Source organism: Puntigrus tetrazona, chromosome 24 (assembly GCF_018831695.1).
Source record: "Puntigrus tetrazona isolate hp1 chromosome 24, ASM1883169v1, whole genome shotgun sequence".
NCBI classification, from domain to species: Eukaryota; Metazoa; Chordata; class Actinopteri; order Cypriniformes; family Cyprinidae; genus Puntigrus; species Puntigrus tetrazona.
Window position 1 is genome coordinate 15,728,785 of NC_056722.1, and position 22,719 is coordinate 15,751,503.

General features: G+C 38.1%; 1 protein-coding gene across 1 annotated transcript in view; it reads right to left on the minus strand.

The window, feature by feature from the left end:
- The window catches only part of pou6f2 (POU class 6 homeobox 2), an 87,336-nt gene extending 64,826 nt beyond the window's left edge, over window positions 1-22,510 (minus strand). The window contains 2 exon segments of the mRNA XM_043225829.1: window positions 21,156-21,321; window positions 22,331-22,510. Coding sequence (XP_043081764.1) covers window positions 21,156-21,315 — 160 coding nt within the window. The 5' untranslated portion in view covers window positions 21,316-21,321; window positions 22,331-22,510.
- Between the last annotated feature and the right edge of the window lie 209 nt (window positions 22,511-22,719).

The window sequence follows — 22,719 nt, forward strand, 5'->3', positions numbered from 1 at the left end:
TTTTTTGATACTTTTATTTGGAAAGGATGCATTGAGATTATAAAAAGTGACAAGTTAAGACTTTTAAATTGTTGTAAAAGTGTTACATTTTAGATAAATTAAACTTTTTGTTCAACAAATAATCTGAAAAATATACCAGCCCAACGTTTTTGAACAGTAAAAATTGTAATAAATTGTGTTCTGCTAACCAAGCCTGCATTTAACTGATCCAAAATACAGCAAATGCGGTAATACTGTCCTTTTTACTATTGAAAATAACCGCATCTGAATATGTTTTAAAATGTAATTTAATCCTGTGATCAATAAATACAACGTGCATAGCTTTCAACATCGGTAATAATAAGTAATGTTTCTTGAATGTTTATTTTCTTGAAATCCTAAGTAAAGAAATTCATTTTTTATAATGTATATGAAAAAAACATTTTAAAACGCATACACATCAGGGGTGGATTTAGAGAATTGGCTGCCTCAGGCAGATCTAGGAATGGGGCCCTATACACGTGCACACTTTTACCTAGATCAACCTTGAGGTTCCTTTTCTGTTGTGATGATTAGCCCAATGGCGCTCCATAGTTGTGTCCAGTGTTTCTAAATTATTCATGTACATGTTATAATAGTATTATTTTATTTACATTTACGTGCAGTCATTTAGCAGACACTTTAATTCTTTCATGTAGACCACAAAATAGCAATTGATTTGCCACTGAGATTCAACCTCAGAAGTATAAATGATTATATTACTTATTATATTTACTGAGACAAACCTGTTTAGGCTGCATTTTTGCAATATAATAAGCAATATGTACGTTTATTATACATAGTATTATTTATGTATTTATTTGTTTGCCTCTCTGCGTCTACATGCTGTATTTTGATGCACATAAAGTCTCAGCAAAACTGTTTTAATTAATATATTTTACAGTTTTGGCGTCAGACAACGGAACGAAACGCAATAATGATTGAAAGACGTAACAAGCTAGCTTCCACGATGTTCATCTGCGTTTCCGTGCTGTCGTCTGATAAAGTCAAAAACGGCTATGCAGAAGGCAATAAATGTGCTGCGATTTCGGTTAAACTGACATGTAAAAAAAAAAATAGAGAAACAGCGCATCTGTGTTCGAAAAAGCGCGGCTCCTTTCTGCCTTTCGCTGAACACAGCTGACGCAGAGAAGGCGCGTGAGGCGGGAAAGAGACCTCGCGCGGCAGTCGCCTTCAGATGCGTCATACAAGCACGCGGACGCGCAGCTGTAAACAGAAACAGATCCCGTGTCCTCGCTTGATGCGCATCACGTAAATAAAAACATGTAATTTACTAATTACTTTATTTGTTGCCTGGACATATCGGCTAATAAGAGTTTGTTGGGTTTTAATTCATTTTGAGAATGGCACGAACTATCCCGAGTGTGAAAATTATGAATTTATATCATGAAAAATAACATAAAATATCATAACGAAGTTTTCGTTTCACTGCGATACTTTTATTTTATTTGTAAATGCTACGCTCTGGTCTCAGGACTTCCCGCGCGCACGCTGTTCTCGCGCGGTTACGCGGCTGTACCGTAAAAGCACGTGGAAAGCCATGAAGTGCATTTTAAAGCGTTTGCTGCGTTGATTAAAAAAGTAGGACAATAAATAATTCACACATCAGACAAAATTGCGTTGCGGCAAATACTTTACAATTAAAGGTAAAGAACAGAAAAATATACAAAGCTGAAAATATTCGCAGCTATACAATTATAGGAAAGAGTTTTATATATGCCATTATAATCTGTGTTCTATTTTTAACTGTATAAGTAGGCTTTACTATTATAAAATACATTTGCAACATTTAATCGGGCATTTTATAGACTTGCCTTATTTTTTTATTCAAATAACTCACCATCTACTCGTTGAATGCACTGTGCCTTGAGTGAAATGCATCTTTACGGATAGGCAAGTGGAAGAGTTTTTCCTTTCACTTTGAATTATTGAATTTATGTTGGTAATTTAAAGTTTTCTCTGGATATATTTATCATACCCGTGAATCAATTCACTGAGTTTCGGTTTATCAATGTGAAGCCCTCAGACAGTAGAAACCCTGTTTTATTTTATAAAAATGTTTACATATAAAAATAGACCCTTTACATTGTCGAATGATGTATTACTTTTACCTTTATGAACAAAAATTGGTGTTTCTCATGAAAAAAAAGAATGCAAGCGATCACACTGACGCCTCCGTGTCTCCGAATGTTGGTTGGAAACATTTAAACTAATATTGTGATATGCTTTAACTGGTTTATATCTGTAGATTTTATTTTAGGCAAGTCGTGATGATTTGAGAAGGCTGAATCCATCAAACATCGGATATGATAAAACCTCTGACCCCAAAAAAAGAACAAAAACTTACATCTAACCATAAAAAAAATATATAATGCTCCAAACGTTTTTGTACATGATAAAAAGAAACATAATCATGTTTCTATTACTTTACAAAACTATTACAAAACTGAACTATGAGCTGTTAGGGGAAAATTCTAAAACACGGCGTTCAATTTCAAAGAAATTCAGCTTCTAAAAATGTCTTGCGCGTTAAAAAACAAAATCAAAAAACGTCCGAAAAATCTGTGTGAGCCCAGTTTTTTTGTTGGAGCTTCACTAGCGCCCGCTTTGCTTTACCTGTTTTAATCAGTTCTATCAGTTCATCGCTCTTAAATAACATCACTTTACTTTTTTTCTAAAGACACAGCATTTATCTTTTATTTATTTATTTGCATGCATGGCTCATACAAATCTAGCTAGTTGATCCTCTTTAAGCGATGTTAAAAAGTTGACATTAGGCTGGCCATCAGAGTTGGCAGTTCGTCGCTTGAATACAGCATCATTCAAATGTGTTATTGTGTATAATTAACTCATACAACTCATGCTATTTAACCAGTCAGAAAAAGATCAAGCAAGGTCTCGGCTGGTTAATGCTGCTTTGAGAGGCATGCGCTAGTCATCTGTTTTTGTCGTGTACTGACTTTGGTTCACGGTCACGGGCAGATTCTACTCAAATCCAACCTATTGCTTCTTCTACTCATAAAGAGTACTGTTTCCTTTTTTCTATCAACAACTGCATTACGAAACACTCAATAGATTAAAGCACACAAAACTAGCTCGCTGTAAATTGTGTCATTACCACATTTTTAACGGGTACCGAGTCCGCTCCGCATTGTTTCCGCACAGTTTTTAAAAGTAGGAACAGGAGGGGAGTGATGGCGAAAGAAAAACAAAGCAACTGATTTTAAATGGTTCTTCACACTGACAGAGGCTTCTCTGAGAATCACCATGGTAACATATCCTCATTATTCCGGAGATCACTGGAGAGTAAAGACCTGTCTCCCTGGCCCTAATCTTCCACACACACGCTGATCAAACCTAATAAAAGAGTTTGTAATCAAGCTCCCCAGCACACTTATGAAGAACACCTGCTTATGGCCGCTCACCTGAGGAATGCCTAAGCCCACTGTTGTCTGGTTAGGGGTCAGCCATTCTGATGTGTGTTTTTAAACACCACAAGCTTATGATTAGTTAGTTCTGGTTTCCTCAGAATGCCTGCGCAAACATAAATCTTGCCCGAGAGGAAAATTGAGGCAGAGAAGTCAATAAGAAATGTCTCAAAGAAAATAGTTTGGACAGTTTCTGAACAGTAATAGGGTACCTGTTTTGGATAACGAGTGTGAGAGTTACGGCTTTAATGTTAAACTGCATAAATAAGTAATGATTAAAATTAATCGTTTTTAAAATAAATTATTTAAAATATTAAATACATTTTAGCCTTTTTAAAAGAAAATGTATTTATTTGAAATAAATTTATTTAAAAAAAACAACAACAAAAAATACTATTTAATAATGAATTGTTCATATTTGATACTAATTTATGCATACACTGTCTTAAGGACAACATGATGTAAAAATATTATTTTAATTTAAAATAGCTGTATTCTATTTTGGTATCTTTTAAAATTAAAATATTTCAGTCTTGAGTGTCGCGTAATCTATAATAAATCATTTTAGTATGCCGAATTGGTAACATTATAATAACTTAATAACATTTATTATTTTTATTATTATTAATGTTGAAAACGGGCATTTCAAATAGATTTATAAACATTATTATTATTAACATTATTATATGTATTTACATGTCACATGTTTTTTATTATCGTATTGTCACGTCTTTGGACTCTGTGTTGTTGTTTTTGTCATGTGCCACGTGTTCCGTGTGACCTACTTTTGTTAATATTGTCATTGTCTTCACCTGTGTCTAGTTAATTTAGTGATTTCCCGTTTGTATTTAAGTTCTAGTTTGATCCTGTGTATTGGTCGGTTCTCGTCTTTAATGTGCGTGTGGTTTTTGTCCTGTCTCTCTGTCTGTCTGTCTGCAAAGATATTGTTTATTCCGTTCTGAGAAGATTAAAGCGTTCACGTTTACCTTATGCTTGTTGCGTGCTCTCATGCTAACCACTGTGTGACAGAAGAACCGACCGTACAAAAGTACTAGTGTATAGCGGCATTTATTCCCTTTTATTTTTGTCATGGATTCCCCTTATGATGACCCGAACCTCCTCATCCTCCTGCTGGAGCAGGAGGATCGCTCTCTCGAGGGCTATACATAGGAACGACTCGCGCTACCCGGACAGCTTCCTCTGCTCGATTCACTTTCGAGGACTAAACACCACCACAGAAGCGAAGCTGTCCGGGGACGGCCCTCGAGAGAGCCTCGCCGCGTACATCGAGTGGGTGCTAGTGTCCATCAGCATCAGCCCATGGACAACGACACCAGCCCCACTCCAGATCCAGAGCCCAGCCCATCATCTCGTCGCGTCGCAGAGCCCCAGCCTGAACCCACCGAGGCTCCTAGCTCCCTCCTCTCCACCGTGGTCCATCAGACCACCAGCTCCACAAGGTTCCATCGTCCCTCCGGCTCCGCCTTAGTCTGTCGTCGACCATCCGTCGCCTTGGGATTCCTCTCCTCCGGCTTCGCCTCGTCCCTCCATCCCTCCGGCTCTGTCAGGCTCCTCCTTCCCTCCGGCTCCACCTCAGTCCTCTGTCGTTCTGGCTCCACAGCGCTCTTCCCGTCCCCCATCTCCGTATCTGTCGCCGAAGCCTGTAGCGTCGCCTAGGACCTCCAGCGCCTCGGCGTCACCCTGGCTCTTCGGCTCTCCGCCTCCGCCTCAGTCTCCTCCACCACCTGCTCCGCCATCGATCGGCCCCATGGGGTCGATAGCCACTCCTCCTCCATGGCTCCTCCCTCCGTCGGCTCCACCGTGGACCACCATAGCTGGGCTCTGGATCTCCTCCTGCCCCTGTCTCCTCCTGTCTGTTCCTCCATGGACTCTGTCTGCCTACCCCCTCCTGGGGCCCGTCCTCCACCAGAACCTCCTCCCAAGATCCGTTATCCCCAATTCAAAGTTTCTGTTTTTACTTTAGGTGCGAGGACGCACTTTCCCGGGAGGGGGGAGTTATGTCACGTCTTTGGACTCTGTGTTGTTGTTTTTGTCATGTGCCACGTGTTCCATGTGACCTACTTTTGTTAATATTGTCATTGTATTCACCTGTGTCTAGTTAATTTTGTGATTTTATTTTTTTTTCCCGTTTGTATTTAAGTTCTAGTTTGATCCTGTGTATTGGTCGCTTCTCGTCTTTAATGTGCGTGTTGTTTTTAGCCTGCCTGTAAAGATATTGTTTATTCCGTTCTGAGAAGATTAAAGCGTTTACATTTACCTTATGCTTGTTGCGTGCTCTCATGCTAACCACCGCGTGATCATGTCTTTTGTATTTTATTGTGCAGTTTGATGGAAGTATATGTATATAAAATGGCTGCACAATAAAATGTCTATATCTAATCGCAATTACAATGGATGCCACAATTACATTAATTGTTCCCAATGGCAATTATTCATTCAAAATCTACTTATAATATTCTGTGTGACTAAGATGCGTTCTTTTCTTTCTACACTGTTTTTTTTTAACAGTATGCATGTTATATTAAAGGGTTTTGCATTGTTTTAATAGCATTATAATACTAGGCATATTTTATTTAAAGAAACCAATCTAACATTTAGTTCACAATTGAGGCTTGATATAGAAAAGTGATACATTTTCAGTTGCTTTTAGCTTGCCAATTACAGTTTTAGGGGAATAATCTACAATGTTTGTCATAATCATATATATTTAAACAATAGTTATACTTGTATTTGGAGGTACTGCATTGTCTAATCATAATGAGCACCAAATCAGACATTAATAAATCAAAAAGGTGAAACAAAGAAAGTTTTGTATTATGTTTTTTGTAATTGTGGGATGATCACATATTATCACAGGGCTGTTTTGTCCCCTTTTGATGTTCCAGATGAGCGACAGCACTAATGATGCTGCGACGATGCGTTCGTCTCAAACTTTGGAAAATGACAAACATCAGAGGAAAATCTCCTGTGTCAGACTCCATTATCATATGTTCACGAGCTCAATATCAAAAATGAAAAACAAAGCCGATCCCACGTCTAATCAAAGGAGTCGTGGCTCTGTATAATTGATGAGGAGCATCACATTGACAGAGCACATGACAATATCATATATAAATAATGCTTCTGTTACGCATTGATGCTTCTGGTGTAACTTGGCGAGTTGTGAATAATATATCACGTCTATAAGTAAAGCAGCAAAGCGTGGCCTATCGAACCACCCTCTTTCATTGGATGAGTGGGGAACGCTTGATCCCTTTGCAAATAATAGTAAAGTTAACACATTTGAGTTGAACGGGTGGCGAAAAAGGGGGATCAATAGTGAATAAATGTACAGGCCCCTCATCTCAGGGGGCTTTCACTGTGTTTTTTTTCTCTCCATGCAACAAAATTAAAAAGCCAAAGGAGGAGTGACGGGGTGTCTGGGGATTATCAACCGTGATTCACTCCCATTACCCAATCCCATTGTTCTTATGACCTGTTTATTAAAACAGCCAGTGCTTTAAGTGGATTACCCTTCGAATGCTGAAGATATCGCATGTCTAAAGTACTGATGCACACTCAACCCAAGGTGAATTTTTCCTGGGATGCATTGCTTTCCTCAACCAAACTGCATGCCATGTACTAGCTACCGAATTGCTAGTAATAGTTACTGCTTGGGTTTAAAAGCCTGAGGGTTTTTCGATAAACTCACCGACAACGAGTCTAAAAGAATACGCACGCACGCTTCTCAAGGTTGACAGACTTGCAGCGCATGGCATCCCAAAGAAACCACTTATGGATACTCAGCCTCGCTCACTAATTTATAAAGGTATTGATAATTGAGCATATTTTGAAACATTGGTCCGTCCTCCAGCACAGCAGGCGGCGGGCGCTAACGGGCCGTGTTTCTGGTCAGACAGTGTCTCATTTGTAATCTCCTCCTATCTATAGGAGGTTAAACACAACTGAGACTCAGGGAGAGAACCTCACCTACTGAGTCTGGATGTGCCCGCTCTGATAAAGTGGCTAAGACACCAAGAGGTCAGAGTTCAATTGTTGTTCAACTGCTTTTTTTATTTTTATTTCAAAGACCTCTGAAAGGTATTATGAGATGTTATGTACAGCTTGATATTGTTTCAAAGGCTGGCGTGTTTTATAAAGAAGGAGTGATTAGGAATGTCGTGACTCTTAGGTAATTCCTGAACAGTGCCGATGGGAGATGATTTATTAACAATGCACAAATTAAAGAATAGACGCTACATCATTTACATATCTCCCTTCTACCACGTGCTACTTCCCTTCTAACGTTTGAGCGCAACATTTGAAAACGAGTTGCACGATCCAGTTAAATACTCCCCTGCCATAACTATTGCGTCTGAAAGGGAAACTCAAAAACTCCAAAAATAATATGCAATGAGGTCAGATGCAAAAAAAATGACTGTGCCCTCACCTTTTCAGGGCTAATTTGTCAAGGCATGTATTTAGACAGTACCAATTTAAGACCAAAAGATGATTTAAAGTAAAACCGGCATACCAACTTCAAGCCCATTAAAATTTCTTCAGTTTTAATGTATATACTGCAAACAAAGACGGACTCAGAGGAAAACATTAAAAGATTACTGTAAGTCTGACAACAAGCATCATGTCCATGCAAATTATGCAATAGTACAGAATTTTCCTTCTCTCCATACCAAAATCTAACTTGGATGTAGGGATGAGCGATATAGCCTCAAAATTACATCATGATATTTCAAAACTGTTTGCGATAATGATATTCATGACGATATACAAAAAATTATGCGGAACAGTGTTTTATTGGTAATTGCATCTGGCAGGCAGCAGCATTTACTAGTGCAAACACAATTAAGAGCACAATAGTAATGACCAGTGTTAAGCAAGTTACTTTAAAAAGTAATTGGTTAAAAGTGACATAACCAATTTACCAGGGAAAGTAACTATCCTATTACTTAAAAAGGTTAAAATATGTTAAATGATTTGGATGCCTCCGATATTAAATGTTAAATTGAATTGAATGGGCACTGCGTGGAATAAATTGTTATTTTTAAACACAAATACAAAACATTTTAGCATCTTTTTCCGATGGTTTTAAACGCTGGGACTGGGAGTCGTATTTAGCTCCGATTTACTCAATTTCACTTGGGAATTAAAGTTATAAATGTCAAAAATTCAGGGAACTCAACTTTTAAACAGTAGCAAAAATATGAAAGCTATTGCAAACATAAGATTCAAACAAATTAATCAATTAAACACCTTCTGTTCCATTGATCAGTTGAGTGGTAAATATGTATTCAGCACGATGGGTCTGCCAGGCCCTGAATTGGCATTAATTGATCTCATGTATGTTGCATTTCAATGCCAATTGTTCCCCTTCCACCAAGGGCAACATCTACAAAATTACCCCAACCAATTGTTTTGTTGTCATCTCGTTTAGTGCCGAATTGCTCACAGATGGCAACACTAAATCGACACGGCTGAATTAAACAGTCATTGTCAAGGGCTCAGTTAGAGGTTGGCATTCGCCCCCGCAGACATTTATAATCAATTTTTCCTTCCATAAAAGAGCGGCTTTAACACTTTCAAAAGGAAATACATTATGTCATAACTTCAGTGATGGTGAGAGATGCTCTTTCAGGCTATTCAGAATCGACAGACCCCCAAACCTGATCTTAAACAACCCCGCACGTGTGTGTCCGCATTGTGAGCTTTCATCTATTTATCATCTCATTCACTATCATGCGGTTCATCCAATTTGAATTACAAAGAACACAGTAAGTGCGCCATTTGCTTTTGTGCCATCCGAGAGCCACGGTGAACTGAAACGGGCCATAAATGCGTTGAGTTATAACAAAATAGAGTACATGATATTATCCGCATCATCCATTGATCCAACCAATCCAACTGAAAGACGTGTTTAGCGGTCTATTGATCTTCCCCATTCTAATCTACTGTAAAATACGACTTAGATTGAAGCCACTGTAAATATAAATCATTAAGCTTCATGCAGTGACCTCTTTGAAACACATTTAACTGTATTGGCACAGAGCGTATGATTTGATTCATAATTTTGCTTAGGGCACATAACACACTTTTCATTTTTAAGTAACGCTGATGTATTGTTGACAACAGGATCAATCAAAGTTAAAGCCCATGGATGACAGTAGATTGCTTTGGTGCTACAGACAGTTTAAAGTTTAAAGCCCTGGCCGCATGATTGGCAGGTCACATTTAACACAATCCTAAATCCTGTCAATAATCAGCCAATTGTGTTCAAATTGTTGCGTTATTGATTTCCTTAAACAGACACAGGCGATGTCTGGAATGGAATACTAGTCTAATGCTTACTGCATATAGAATGGAAATGTGTTAAAAAATATCATTTAATGAGACATATTTCAAACAATAGCCTGCAAGGTTTGAATATATAAAGTGAATGCAATCCACGCACAGTAAATATAAAAATGAAGGATGTCGGACATTTATTTGTTATCAACCACTTCGTGACTATAATTATTAGCTTATCTGCGTTGGCCATAAATGTCATTTCCAAAAAAAAACAAAACAAAAAAAAACACATAAGTGCAATTAGGCATTTAGACACATTAGACCAAGAAAAAGCATTGTTTTTATCTTCTATTTGCAGGGAAATCCTAATTTGTTGCAGCAAAAAATAAATGTATCCGGTGGCAATAACTAATACTAATCATTGGGTTCATGTAAAGCCCCATTAAATCTGTACGACATCTCAAAATTACACAGCTCCTTATTCTAAACCTCCCCCGTGAAAAAAGACTTTAAAAATTGCTCTTAATGAAACTGGAAGGTGCTCTTTCACCAAAAGCCCAATAAAAGCAAGCTTTGGATTCCCGGTTCCCGAAAAGTTACTTCAGAACCGCTTTTTTTATATATAAAATCAAATATAAAATATACAAACATTGGGATGGATCAATGTAGCCGAGAACGCTAGAAGGGGGAGAAACCAAGGTGAAGACAAAAAGTAGAGAAAAGGGAGAAAAGAAGAAAACAGAATTAAAGCAGGGGGCAGAGGAAAGGGCATTTATGTTATTAAAAGAGTGATAGAAACTCACAGAACCCATCTGTGAGAAAGGACGCATAAAAAAGGCAAAGGAAAGGCCTGAAAAAAAGAAGGACAGGGTGTTGATTTTGCGTGATCTGAACATTAACACACAAACAGCCACATCTGTTGAAGAAGCCTTTCCTCTCTCTCATCCTCAGGCAATGTCAACTCGATTACCGCAGGGTTGAAAGAGACAAAGATCCATCCACATGACTCCTCATCCTTTTAGGCCCATCTGCAAAGCCAGGATCTGAGGCCAACCCTGCCTGAAGAAAATCAAACCCTTTTAGAGCGAAGACAGAAAAATGCCAGGGTCGCCATGCTTTTCACTGACGCCGAGCTCTTCCTAAATTACCTTAAGCATATTTGTGGCAAATAGGATTCCGCCTCCTGACCTCCAACATTGTCTGTCTTTGGCGAAAGGTCTCTCCTTATTTGCTGTTCTTGTGAGGCGTCTCTGAGTGCATCCCAGGTTTCTTTTTCTATACGTGTTCTGTTCGGCTCTCATGTGGCGATATAACAAGTGCTCTCTGACTTTACATGAATAAGGATATTAAGAGCTATTTGCTCACAATCAGGGCAAGAAAATGAGGGAAAAATTTTTCATTATGTTTAACTTGCCACGGTAAAATCCTTCACGCTGTAAAACTGTAAAAAGCTTCTTCGTGGGCTGTATTCTTACAGCATTTCGCCTTTCTCTATAGTGCAAAAGTCACAGCTTGTGAACTGGCAAAGCAGAAGCAAAAAAAAAAAACCCTGCAACCACCCTATAATAAAAATGAAATATTTTCTTCATCTTGTTTGGTTTTCTAAAATACAAATGTACATATTCTATTTCTCATTACAGCCCGAAACTTTTAAAAATTTTAAAAATGCGTAATTTTGCTTGCAACCTCAAAATGTCTTCATCCCGTACTACTTAGGTCAGTGCAAATATTAGTTTTCCGTGTTTGTCGTTTCTTGCACATGCAAACGTGTCATTTCTGTCAGTGTTTATAACGTGTGTGGAGATGCAAGAGGGGGTTTAGAGGAGCCTGTGGGGTGACAGCAAGAGCTTTGTGGATGGTGTTAGCAACACGCCAGATGCCCACATGTCATGGCCAGCACATCGCCCGCTGACCCTAAGGCCGTATAGCCACACTTGTGTGTCCATCCCTCCCCCAAACGCAGACGTCCCTCACTGCACACGTGTCTATGTACAAATAAGACAGACTAAAAGAATCTGCCTTATGCAGAGTGTATCTGTACACTACCTTAAAAGTTATGCAGAAAGGATTATGTCGTACAGATTTACAATAAACACATTATCAAAAGATATCAGTTCAAATAAATTCTGTTCTTTTAGACTTTCCATTCATCATCCAGCTCTCTTCCCCTCAAAAATATTAAGCAGCATTGTTTTAAACATCAATAATAATAAGAAAAATTTGTTTTAAAAACAAAAAGCAGCATGTTATGATTTCTGAAAGCTGATATATATATATATATATATATATATATATATATATATATATATGATTTTAAATGAAAATTATTTTTTATATTACATATATTATATATAATTATATATATATATATATATATATATAATTTATATAATATATGTATAAAAAATAATTTTGCTTTCAGAAATCATAACATCTGCTTTTTGTTTTTAAAATGATTTTTCTTATTATTATTTGTTTAACAATGCCGCTTAATATTTTTGAGGGGAAGAGAGCTGGATGATGAATGAAAGTCTAAAAGAACAGAATTTATTTGAACTGATATCTTTTGATAATATATATAAAATATAAAAATATAAAAATAACAATATATATATATATATATATATATATATATATATATATATATATATATATAATTATATTTTTATATGTATGAAATTGTATTGTCTTGACTTTGTCACACCCATGACGACCTTTTGCTCCTTGTTCTCAATTAAAAAAACAATTTTACAGCTTTTTCAGAATTTTTGAGAACATTAAAAAACCTTACTGACCCCTTGTTGTGTACCACTAAAGTTTAAATATTGAATTTTCCTAAGAAGGGGCAATTTTTTGAATAACACTTTTTGGTTTCCACTGACTTTCAATGTATGGACAAAAAAAGTCATGCAGGTTTCAAAAGACATTAAAAGTGAGTCATTTTCCTTTCTGGTTGAACTAATCCTTGTAAAACTGAGGCGGTGCATTTCTTTATCTGAATGGAACATCTAAAATAAATGTTTGCGTTCAATAAAATTATGAAGAAAAGCAATATCGTAAAACTCAATTGCCTTTTACAGTCTCACGCTTCCTTCCCTCACGTTTATTTCGGAATCTCTCATCTCGTTCCTCATCTCATCCTAAGCAGTCATCTCATTCCCTCCCAGGTCACTCGGCAGCATCAATAGACATCATCATAAACACAAGCAATCGCAGCGCGAGCGTGGAGAATCCCCCATACGCAAGGTCATCCTCCAACCTGTCTTCGCACAAAATGAAGGAAAGTCTGGAGCTTTGAAGCTCTAGAACTCCATTCCGTTAGAGGAGCGACGCCCTGAGTTTCTGTTCCACATCTTTAAATATAACAGGAAGGATGCCATGAAAAAAAAAAGAAAATCACATTATAACTTCTGTGAATTGCTGGACACAAACACTCGCATTCCTCTACCCCCTCAGATACACACACAGTCTCTTCTGGCTCTCATCTCCTCAATCTTTGGTTTCAAAGGGATGGTATAAGGCAGAAGGACAGGGGGTTATGCATTAGTACTGGTCAGTGCTCAAAGAGACTCCATCATAAATAATAAAGGGTCTGTGAAGGACATCCAGACTCTAGTTACCGGCTACGCACTGTGCCTCGCATCGCACCAGACAAACACAAGATTGTAATTTTTCATCCAGCGATGACCACCCTCTCTACCCGTATGATTAGTTGACGGCTTCAATTATCCCACACGATGGAAGCAACACGCACGGTGACGGTGAATGTTAGTGAGCGAGCAGTCATCCATTTCTCAGCGGAGAACAGATATCATCTACTGTTTGTAAATACTGCATTCTTTTTACATAATAAAGGAAATCTTCATGGTTGTTTTAAACGCACACTATTTTAATTAAATACGAATTATGAATATTATGCGTGTAATAAATATGAATATATGAGAGTAAAGAGATTTATGTTAAAAGTAAATGTGTTGATTCTTTCTTCAGCAAAGAAACCAGGAAAAACACTGTAAAATAAATAAATAACAAAATAATTTTGGCAGCAGTAATTTTGTAAAAAATAAATAAATAAATACATAAAAAAAAAAAAAATCTAAATATTAGCTTTTCCACAAGCTGAAGTATATATTAATATACAGAAAGTAGACATTCATGCAAAACACCAACACGGTAACAGAACATTTAAATAATGCAATAAACATTCAGAAGATATAATGTAAAACCAGAATGTGCATAACTGAATAAAAACTATTAAGAAACTATATATTTAAAACAATACTTCTGGAGTGTCACAAAGGGAATTCTGGATGCATCGGTTTACAGTTTTTAATGTAAATTATACATTGATTTAGTTGGTTGACCAAACTTTTGGGATTGTTGATTATGCTAGTGGTACAATGCTAGTAGCAATTAACCACTGATGCACATCTTTTTTACAATACATTATCGAGGGGGTAATTCAGCTTTCTGAAAAAAAAAGCTTTGCAGTGTAGTCGCACATACGTGAAAAACGAACAGGCCCAGAAACAGCGGAAACTGCAGAAGATGCTCAGAGGCAGTTTGGAGATTAACTTTGAGCACGAGAAACATTCACTTCAATCAGTGAATACTCGTGGAACGACCCAAAATATCTTCAATAACAGCCTTCTGTCCTATTGAGCAGAAAATGCCCTCCTCCATCCATTACAAACTTGAGATGGAAGTGCCAATTAATTTCCCCTGTCCTCACTGACCCTACCAGCAGCATGTTTCTAAAACAAAAGCGGACCCTGGACCGCTCCTGCCCAACCCCTGCAACCATCCCCCCCTCCCTTCCCTGCTTGAATAGCATCTTATCTGTAGCCGCTGGCGGTACAGACGCATTAGCGAGTGGATTACACATGCTTGGTAGGCATGCATTAGGGAGATGGGGGCAGATCCCAGCTCAAAGCAGCCAACTAAAGGCCTGAGCCTGCCCTATAATGAGATCTAACTCCTGAGGAGAGGCACTCGGGGCTAGTGCGCTCTATTTAAAGAGGGCCAGCCTCATTTAAAAGACTGTGTCTGTGTCACTTTATTACTTAACCTGAGTGAGGCACATCAAGGCCCTTTTGCATTAGCACCAAACCCCCTCCTCCCTATTTTCAGCTAAGCTGATTACACAAACATAAAGTGTGTTTGGTTTTTTTTTTTTTATTTGGGGGGCCTTAGAGGGAGCAAAAGAAGCTAATGTGTATGTGCGTGTGCATATACCTGCACAAACGAGGCCGAAAAAGGACCAGAACAAGCAACTAATGTGTTTTGCTCGTGGCTAGCCATTAAAACACTATTGTCTCCTAGAGAGCTGCTTTACAGCTGAATCAAATTTGTTTCATAATTGATTAATTTTGCAACTTCCACAGTGTTATTGTGAACAGATTTGAATAAACGCCGATCTGACTTGAGCTGAATAATGACACTACCGCTTATAGACGAATGGAGCTTGTTTTATAACTGAATAGCTTTACACAGAACTGTATAAACACTAAACTAACTAGGTTTTGCCTTATATTTGAAATTTGCATCTTTGATTTTGCTGTTTATTTCTATGAAGCTTTATATATATATATATATTATATATATATATATATATATATATATATATATATATCATATAAAGTCAGGGTTGACTTTTAGATGCTCCGATTACTTTAAGTGACAACTGCTTGTCAAAACACATCTTCTCAGTTTAAAATATAATTTCCAGACTCAAAAAGTTGCGCGTTCCACTTGAACGGTACGTTCTCCTCTTAAAGAACAGTGCATTGAGTCATAAACCTTCTCCCTCTTCTCTTGTCTACAACAGATACATTTTCCTCTCGAACTCCCCCTCAATTACACAAATCAATACACATTTCTTTTATCTTTTCGTGCCTTTTTTTTCCTCCCGTTCTCTCGGCTGAAGGTGACCCCTGGGCTGGAACGTGTCCTCCATTTCGGCGGAATCGGTATAAGTGCTGGCCATTTGGCGTGGACGTTAAGTGTATGAAATGAGTGGCCCTGTCTCTCTCTGGTCCTCTCCTCCTGACAGGCTGATGATAGAAGCGTCACATCCTGGGCCCGAATAAAATGCAAACTGACAAGAGACGAGGCTTTGGTGGCTGAATATAATGCCGGATTGTGCCTCCGAGTGCCTTATTATCTTGTCTTGGGATGCTGGAGAGGAGGCGGGTCTCTTAGAAAAGAGTAGACAGCCACTGTACACACACACACACACAAGCCATCTCCTATTTTGCGAGTAAGAGCGAAAAAACAGGAGTTTGGCCTCCTAACCACTGCTTTTGCAGCTAATGTACCTGACAATAAATAGGCATGGGGTTGTTGTGGATGTTTGCGTGTGATAGCTGGAGTGAAACCTGGAGAAATGAGCTTTTTAAAAGGCGGGGGAGGTCAAAAACATCGGGAGTTGAAAGTGAGAGGAAGATGAAGGAGAAAGATGTTATTCTGAAGTCAACCGCCTTAAATTTAGTCACAATCTTGTTCCGAATGACACAAAAAAGGTTTAAAGCAGGCAGTATAAACACGCGGTTGAGAACTAATCAGCCTCTTTTATCATAATCACCGCCCAAGCAGGCCCAGTGAATCCGTCAAGGATTTTTAAGAGATTTTGAACAAAAGCAGCTGGGTCCGAAACATTTTCTATGCATTTAAAACGCATTTTACTGTTTTATCAATTACCTGGCTTTGTAGACAATGTTTCAATGTAAAGCTAAATAAGAAAACTCTTTTCTTTTATCAGCATCCTTTAAAACAAAGCTTACCTTTGAGAAAACTTAGTGGCATTCTTTAGTGGCATTCATTATTTTTGCAATGGGTCCACCAAATTACAAAAATAATGTTCGATCATCTATATATTTCACTCTCTCGTTGTCCTCGCAAAAAATAATCTAATCATGCTTTTCATTCTTTCATTTACGAAGAGTTAACATCTTTCCCTAAAGATAAAAACCCCACAGCATGTTCTATCCACGTCGCACAAAGCGAGGCCCATCATATTCTCTATATTCTCTCTCTGTGGCCCTTCATACTCCTGCAGAATCCCCCCCTGCCCCCCTTCAACTTTTGAAAGCAAATGTCAAGGCCGGTCTTTTGTCAGCTGTTACACATATGCGTTTGTGCGGAAATTAGACTGCACATTTGTCCATACATGCACAAGTGATTCTTTGATGTGGCCTTTTATGTTGAATTTTCCATTGAAAAACATTTAGGCGACGTTCTTGTTATCATCACCTACACTCAATAGGTGTTGAAAATCAACCTAGGAAAGAAATGAAAAGAAGTCTTTTAATTTCCTCATCCTCTTGGTCAGATCTTTTCAAACAGGGGACGCAAAAGCTCACTCAATGCCGCGTATCAATTTGTCGAGCATCAATTGAGTCGTTAGACATATGTATTGCACTTCTGTGACCTTTAAACGTACAGAACCCCCTTTGAGGGCAGCAGAAGATGATTTAATCAAACACTGTCTAGCCGTAGAAAAGAAATCACTTCAGTATAAATCCTCTTACGCAGTTGATGGGAAAAATACTCCCTCTTGAATGTTCAATATGAAGCTTTAAATTCAGATTCTAAGCATTTAGAATATAAACACTAGTAATATAAATCCACCAAGTTTGAACTAAACTGTCCAAGTAAATGCGTCAAGTGAAGAGCATTTTGAATGTAGAGCTCACAATGTGGTTCAGATTAATTTTACTTAACTGATTTTGTTTACTTAACTTAATTGATTTTTAAATGGTTTTAATCATCTCAAATGTTTCTTTGCTGTCAGCTTTCATTATATACTATACAACATTATACAAATAAAAAGAAACACAGTAAAGTATCATAACCTGCACTTATTTTTCCTGTCATTTCACATCTTTTATTCTCAATTCTTTCCGTAACCAAAGTACAGTGACCTTTCAGACATTTCTCAGATACAGCGCCCAAGGACAGATTCGGCCGTGCCCATTTGCCCCGAGCAGCCCCTTGGCGCTGCCCACGGCCCGTACCTGGTGTATCTCTCACAGGGCAAGAAAAGAGCAGGGATGCTCCATTTGGTGGCCTTAAAAAGAAAGGCCAATCTTTTTTTAATAATGTTAAACCTAGTCCGACCACATGCCAAAAAACGAGAAATGTATTGATTCAAAAAAAAAAAAAACGTCTATAAAAGAATGCACCTACATCAAAACCACTTGTGTGTGTGTGCGCGCATATGTGTTTGTGTAAGCGTGCAAAAAAGTGAGATTTTACAAAAAGAATAGATTGACAGATAGACAATGAGCTGTAAAGCTGCGCGTAAAAAGAAAAAGCAACAAGCAAACAAAAGCAGGTTTGATGCTTATTAAAGAAAATTGTAACACTGGCATTATGAAACAGTAACTGGGCTTTTCTTGCCTTGGGATATTCTAAAAAATTCATCAGACTGACAGCGGGAACCACAAGACTGATCAGGGCCTGACAGAGAGGTTCGGACGGGGATCAGACACAAACGCCCCCCTTTTCAACATCCACCCCCAATCCAACTCCCAAAATCAAATCAGCAAAAAGACCCGCCGTGGTGACACACCATCACCGTGGTGACAGCCTACACTGCGCCCGCCCGCAGTCCCGCTCCCGAATTCATTCTCTCCAAAAATTCAGTCTACCGCGTTCTAAACTATGCGCCCCTCACATACACACACATACACTCTTGTTATGTGCGTTTGCTGCACATAAGGGGGTAGCCGATGTTTGATGTATAATTCATCTCAAAACACCAAGCAATACTCTTTATTCTGTTCTTTTAATGTCTAATGTAACATAGCTTCAGTGATAGCTCAAACCGGACTGTAATGAGGACCGAGTACCTGAGCCAGTTCATCAAAAGCAAGGTTATTATAGAATGAAAAAACAATGTGAATTTAGCAATAATGCTTTATAATTCATCGTTATGGCCTCGGAAAATATTAATCGTTTGCATCTGTTAATTATTTCGGAAAGAAATACTGTCACAAAAAGCAAAATTAGACACTTCTGCACGAACGTACACAGGGGAGATATTCTAAAACGTGATGAATAAACGTACGCATATTTCATACATTTCTAGAAATTTGGTTTGGATTTTATTGTAGATATAATAAGTCCTCTGACAGCATTAAATGTTTATTATGATCAGGTAAGTGGCAAGGGATCAGAATCTATTATCATTAATGTAATGCTGTTAGTTCTAACATAGAGAGCAATGGAAAAGCTCCCTACGGGCATCAGTCAGTCTAACTATGAACACAGACAAGAGGAAGATGCAGTCACAGCTACTGAATATCAAACCTGAAGCACAGAATCCAGCCTGACTTTACACCGCATCAACCGAAATAATAAGCTTTAGAAATATTCATGAGATAAATTGCTAGTAATTACAGGAATGAATGCAAATAACAGCAGACACGTACGAGGCTGAGTGCAAACACTTCTAAAGCGTTTAAGCGTTCTGAGGAGGTCACTTTATTAGGGTGGATATTCAATAAAGAGGTTATTCTTCACTCATTTTTATGCATGTGCTCTTTCAAATTTATTGTACTGCATGAGAGCATGTTGACTTTTGTATTAATGTAATTTTTTAATAAAAAGCATATTACAAATTTAGTGTAGGGGTTTGCACGTTCGCACTCGTGCTTCTTTGTTCGGTCATAAAAAGTGTTCCTCGATAAATTCAATTATCCTCAATTCATTATCAGACACATAAAATTAAACATATAAGCACGACAGCAAATAAGGTGGATGTTTTTATGTTGGCACTACAGAACGTAAATCACGGGTAAAAAAATAAATGTAAAAGTGATGTTTGGAGTCTATAAACTCAATAGCAGGAATTTGAGCTGAGGAAATTGCAGGGTGATTCTGAAACATGGCTTATGTGTTTCTGACTTCTATTCAAATTGAAAAAAATGAAATTCTGTCTGAAAGAAGCCAGCGGCAAAGTTACACAAGTCTTAAAGTATATCATTAATGTTGCAAATTTGACAACCACAGCAAACAGTCCGTCAATGCATGCTGAATCTAAATGGTTTGAAACTTGCCTTTTCACACACTGCTGTATATCACTGTTGAGCAGTTTAAGGATTTCTAGGCTTTTTTTTCCCTGTTAAACAAGGTCAGAGCAATCATTCTGACTGCGAGGAACATCAAATTTTAACATAACACAGAAGAACACACTATTTTAGGATGTTAATTAAATCCAACATTTTAAGATTTTTAAATATATTTTGTGTCAGTGCTCATCAAATATGCCAAAAGTCGATAAAGTGTGCTCTGTGCTCACAAAGATAAAGCATAATTAAAGAGCCTGTTTCACGATCAAAAGAATTTTTAAATGTTTGAAAATGAAACTATTAGCATTCTGGAATATTAACAATATTACACTTGAAATCTCTGATAGTGCTACAATGAAACAGAGCTTTTCATAATTATAATAATCAACATTAATATAAAATTGTCTATATTAATGCAAACACACACACACACACACAAAATAACTTTTAAAAGTGCTGCTATTTTAGAAACTACAAAAAAAGGAAAATTAGAATAAAAATAAAGAATAATCAAAACAAATAATGATAATATAAATAATTAATATTGTTGTTGTCTTATTATTATTACAACAACATCAAGTGCCTTTTAAAGAGATTTAGGGTATATGTTGCTCCTCATCAAGAATATACAATTCAGTCTGCTTAGATCTAAACTCCTCATGAGGCCGTGGAGCCACAACAATCACATTTCTCTCCCTCAGGCCTCTTCACTTTCTCTCATTTTATCTTCAGCCTAAGCCGAGGAGATCTCAAATGTGAAGAAATGTCACCCTGTATGACAGATGAGTGTGTGTGCGAGTGTGTGTGTGCGTGTACATTATATGTCTCCTGTTGCCTATTTGCCCCAGATTCTGTCACATTTTTCTGCTTTATGAACACCAACAAAAAACCGGTCCCCACATACCGCATGGCTGCACCCCACCAAGCGTCACAGGAAAAGGACACTTCCTCCACAAGGTAATTTGGTAGATTAGCAGCTTAAAATGCATTTCGAAACGCACAGGGTGAACTTAGAGAAGAACTTTTTACAGTCTATAAAAAGCCAGCTCAGATCTAAGGAATACATATGAATATAGACAAAACTGGAGGTCGCTCGGCGTTTAAAACTAGTAAGAGAAACACATGTATCTTATGACCCCGGATCCACCTACACCTGAAGCACAACTTTCACCCGCTCTGCTCCAGCACTTTCTACCACGGCAATCTCGCAAACACAAACAAACAAACGCACTCTCGCCGGTGTAAAGTTCCCCCCCCGCGCATGACCCCAGGTGTCACGCACAATAACAAGGAGGATGAATGGCGGGCTTACCATACATCTTCTCCTCCGAGTCTGTGTCAGCTGACAGCAGCAAGGGCTCATCGTTGAGATCGCTGTCCGGGCTGGCCGCTTTGTCGTCATCCCGCAGCTCGCAGGCGTCCATATCGGCACGCAGAGGGAGCAGCGGTTTGCTCAGCTGCCCTGTGATCATCGGATCCTGGAGGCGAGCGGAGGAAGGACCAGGTCGGGAGGACAATGAGAGGGTGGGGGGAGAAGGCAAAAGAAGTGATGTTAGCTTTGGTGCGCACTGGTTCACTCTCAGTGGGTCTCAAGCGCACACATGCCCGCTCATTTCCTCGCTTTCTCTCTCTCTCTCTTTGCTTTCTGAAACTCACCACCTCTTCTAACACTCTCTGTGGTCGCGCTTGCTCTCTTTCTCTCTCTCTCTCTCTCTCTCTCTCTCTCTCTCTCTCTCTTTCTGTCTCTCTCTTTTCTGATGGTTGTTGCTGCTGGTTGTAGTGCTGAAGAGCTCTTGTGGATGGCAGAAATTTAAAAAGATTTTGGTTAAAAATGCTCCACTTGTCAAATGACTCATTCTCACGAGTATCACCAAGAGCCATCAGCATTAAAATAGAACGCTTAAGTTACATATAAAAGTGTCACATTTGTCGAGAAAAACATTTTGTTTTAATTAAAAAAAGTTTTCGCCATTAACAGTGAGAATGTAAATGAGTGCTGAAACGTTGCTTTTTCAATCTTGCTGGTCAAAATGGCAATATATATATGGATTAATACTTTAAATAAAACAATTATAAAACTGCTCTTTGGGTCATCAATATTCACATTTAGCACGGGTATTGAGAGAATATGTAAATCAAAGTTGAATGAAGTGGGCCATTACATTCTCAATGAAGTGCAGCTGACACTTTCTGCAATATATATATATATTCTATATACTCTAGAATTAATGCTTTAAATACAACGATAAGAGACACAATCAGCAGCATGATAACAATTTGCATGATTGTTTTAGTTTAAAGTATAAAGTACTTCTGAAGAATTATCACTTATACCTCCTGTACGCTTTAAATACAATAAAGTGAACTAAACAGTTACCAAGCGCGTTAAGAAACTACTTCAATAAATAAATGAAAACAAATAAAGTTTTTACGATAAATTACATTTTTCAAAAAAAGCAAGAAAAAGTTACGTAACGAGAAACTTACCAGAAGGGTGCTTCCAGATTAAAGAGAAAAAATATCAGAATTTTTCTGCTCCAGAAATCTAACTTTGCTGAAATCCACGAGCAGTTAGAGCATGCCAGAGAGTTATGTGAGATCAGTCAGTGCATGCTTGTCACAAAGCCCAAAAACCAGTGTGGATAACGCAGATACATCAAGTGAGCACTGCTGGTGCAAGCCTGGGATTGCCTCTGGAGACTTGCTCGAGATGTCACCTCCTCTCTCTCTCTCTCTCTCTCTCTCTCTCTCTCTCTCTCGTGCGCTTCAGAAGTACCTCCCCCACCCCTTCTGATGATGAGACACACAAACAAATGTGTAGACATAGGGAGGGCAAAAAAACTGCTTTTCTCTTTTTATGCTCTCTTATTTATAGA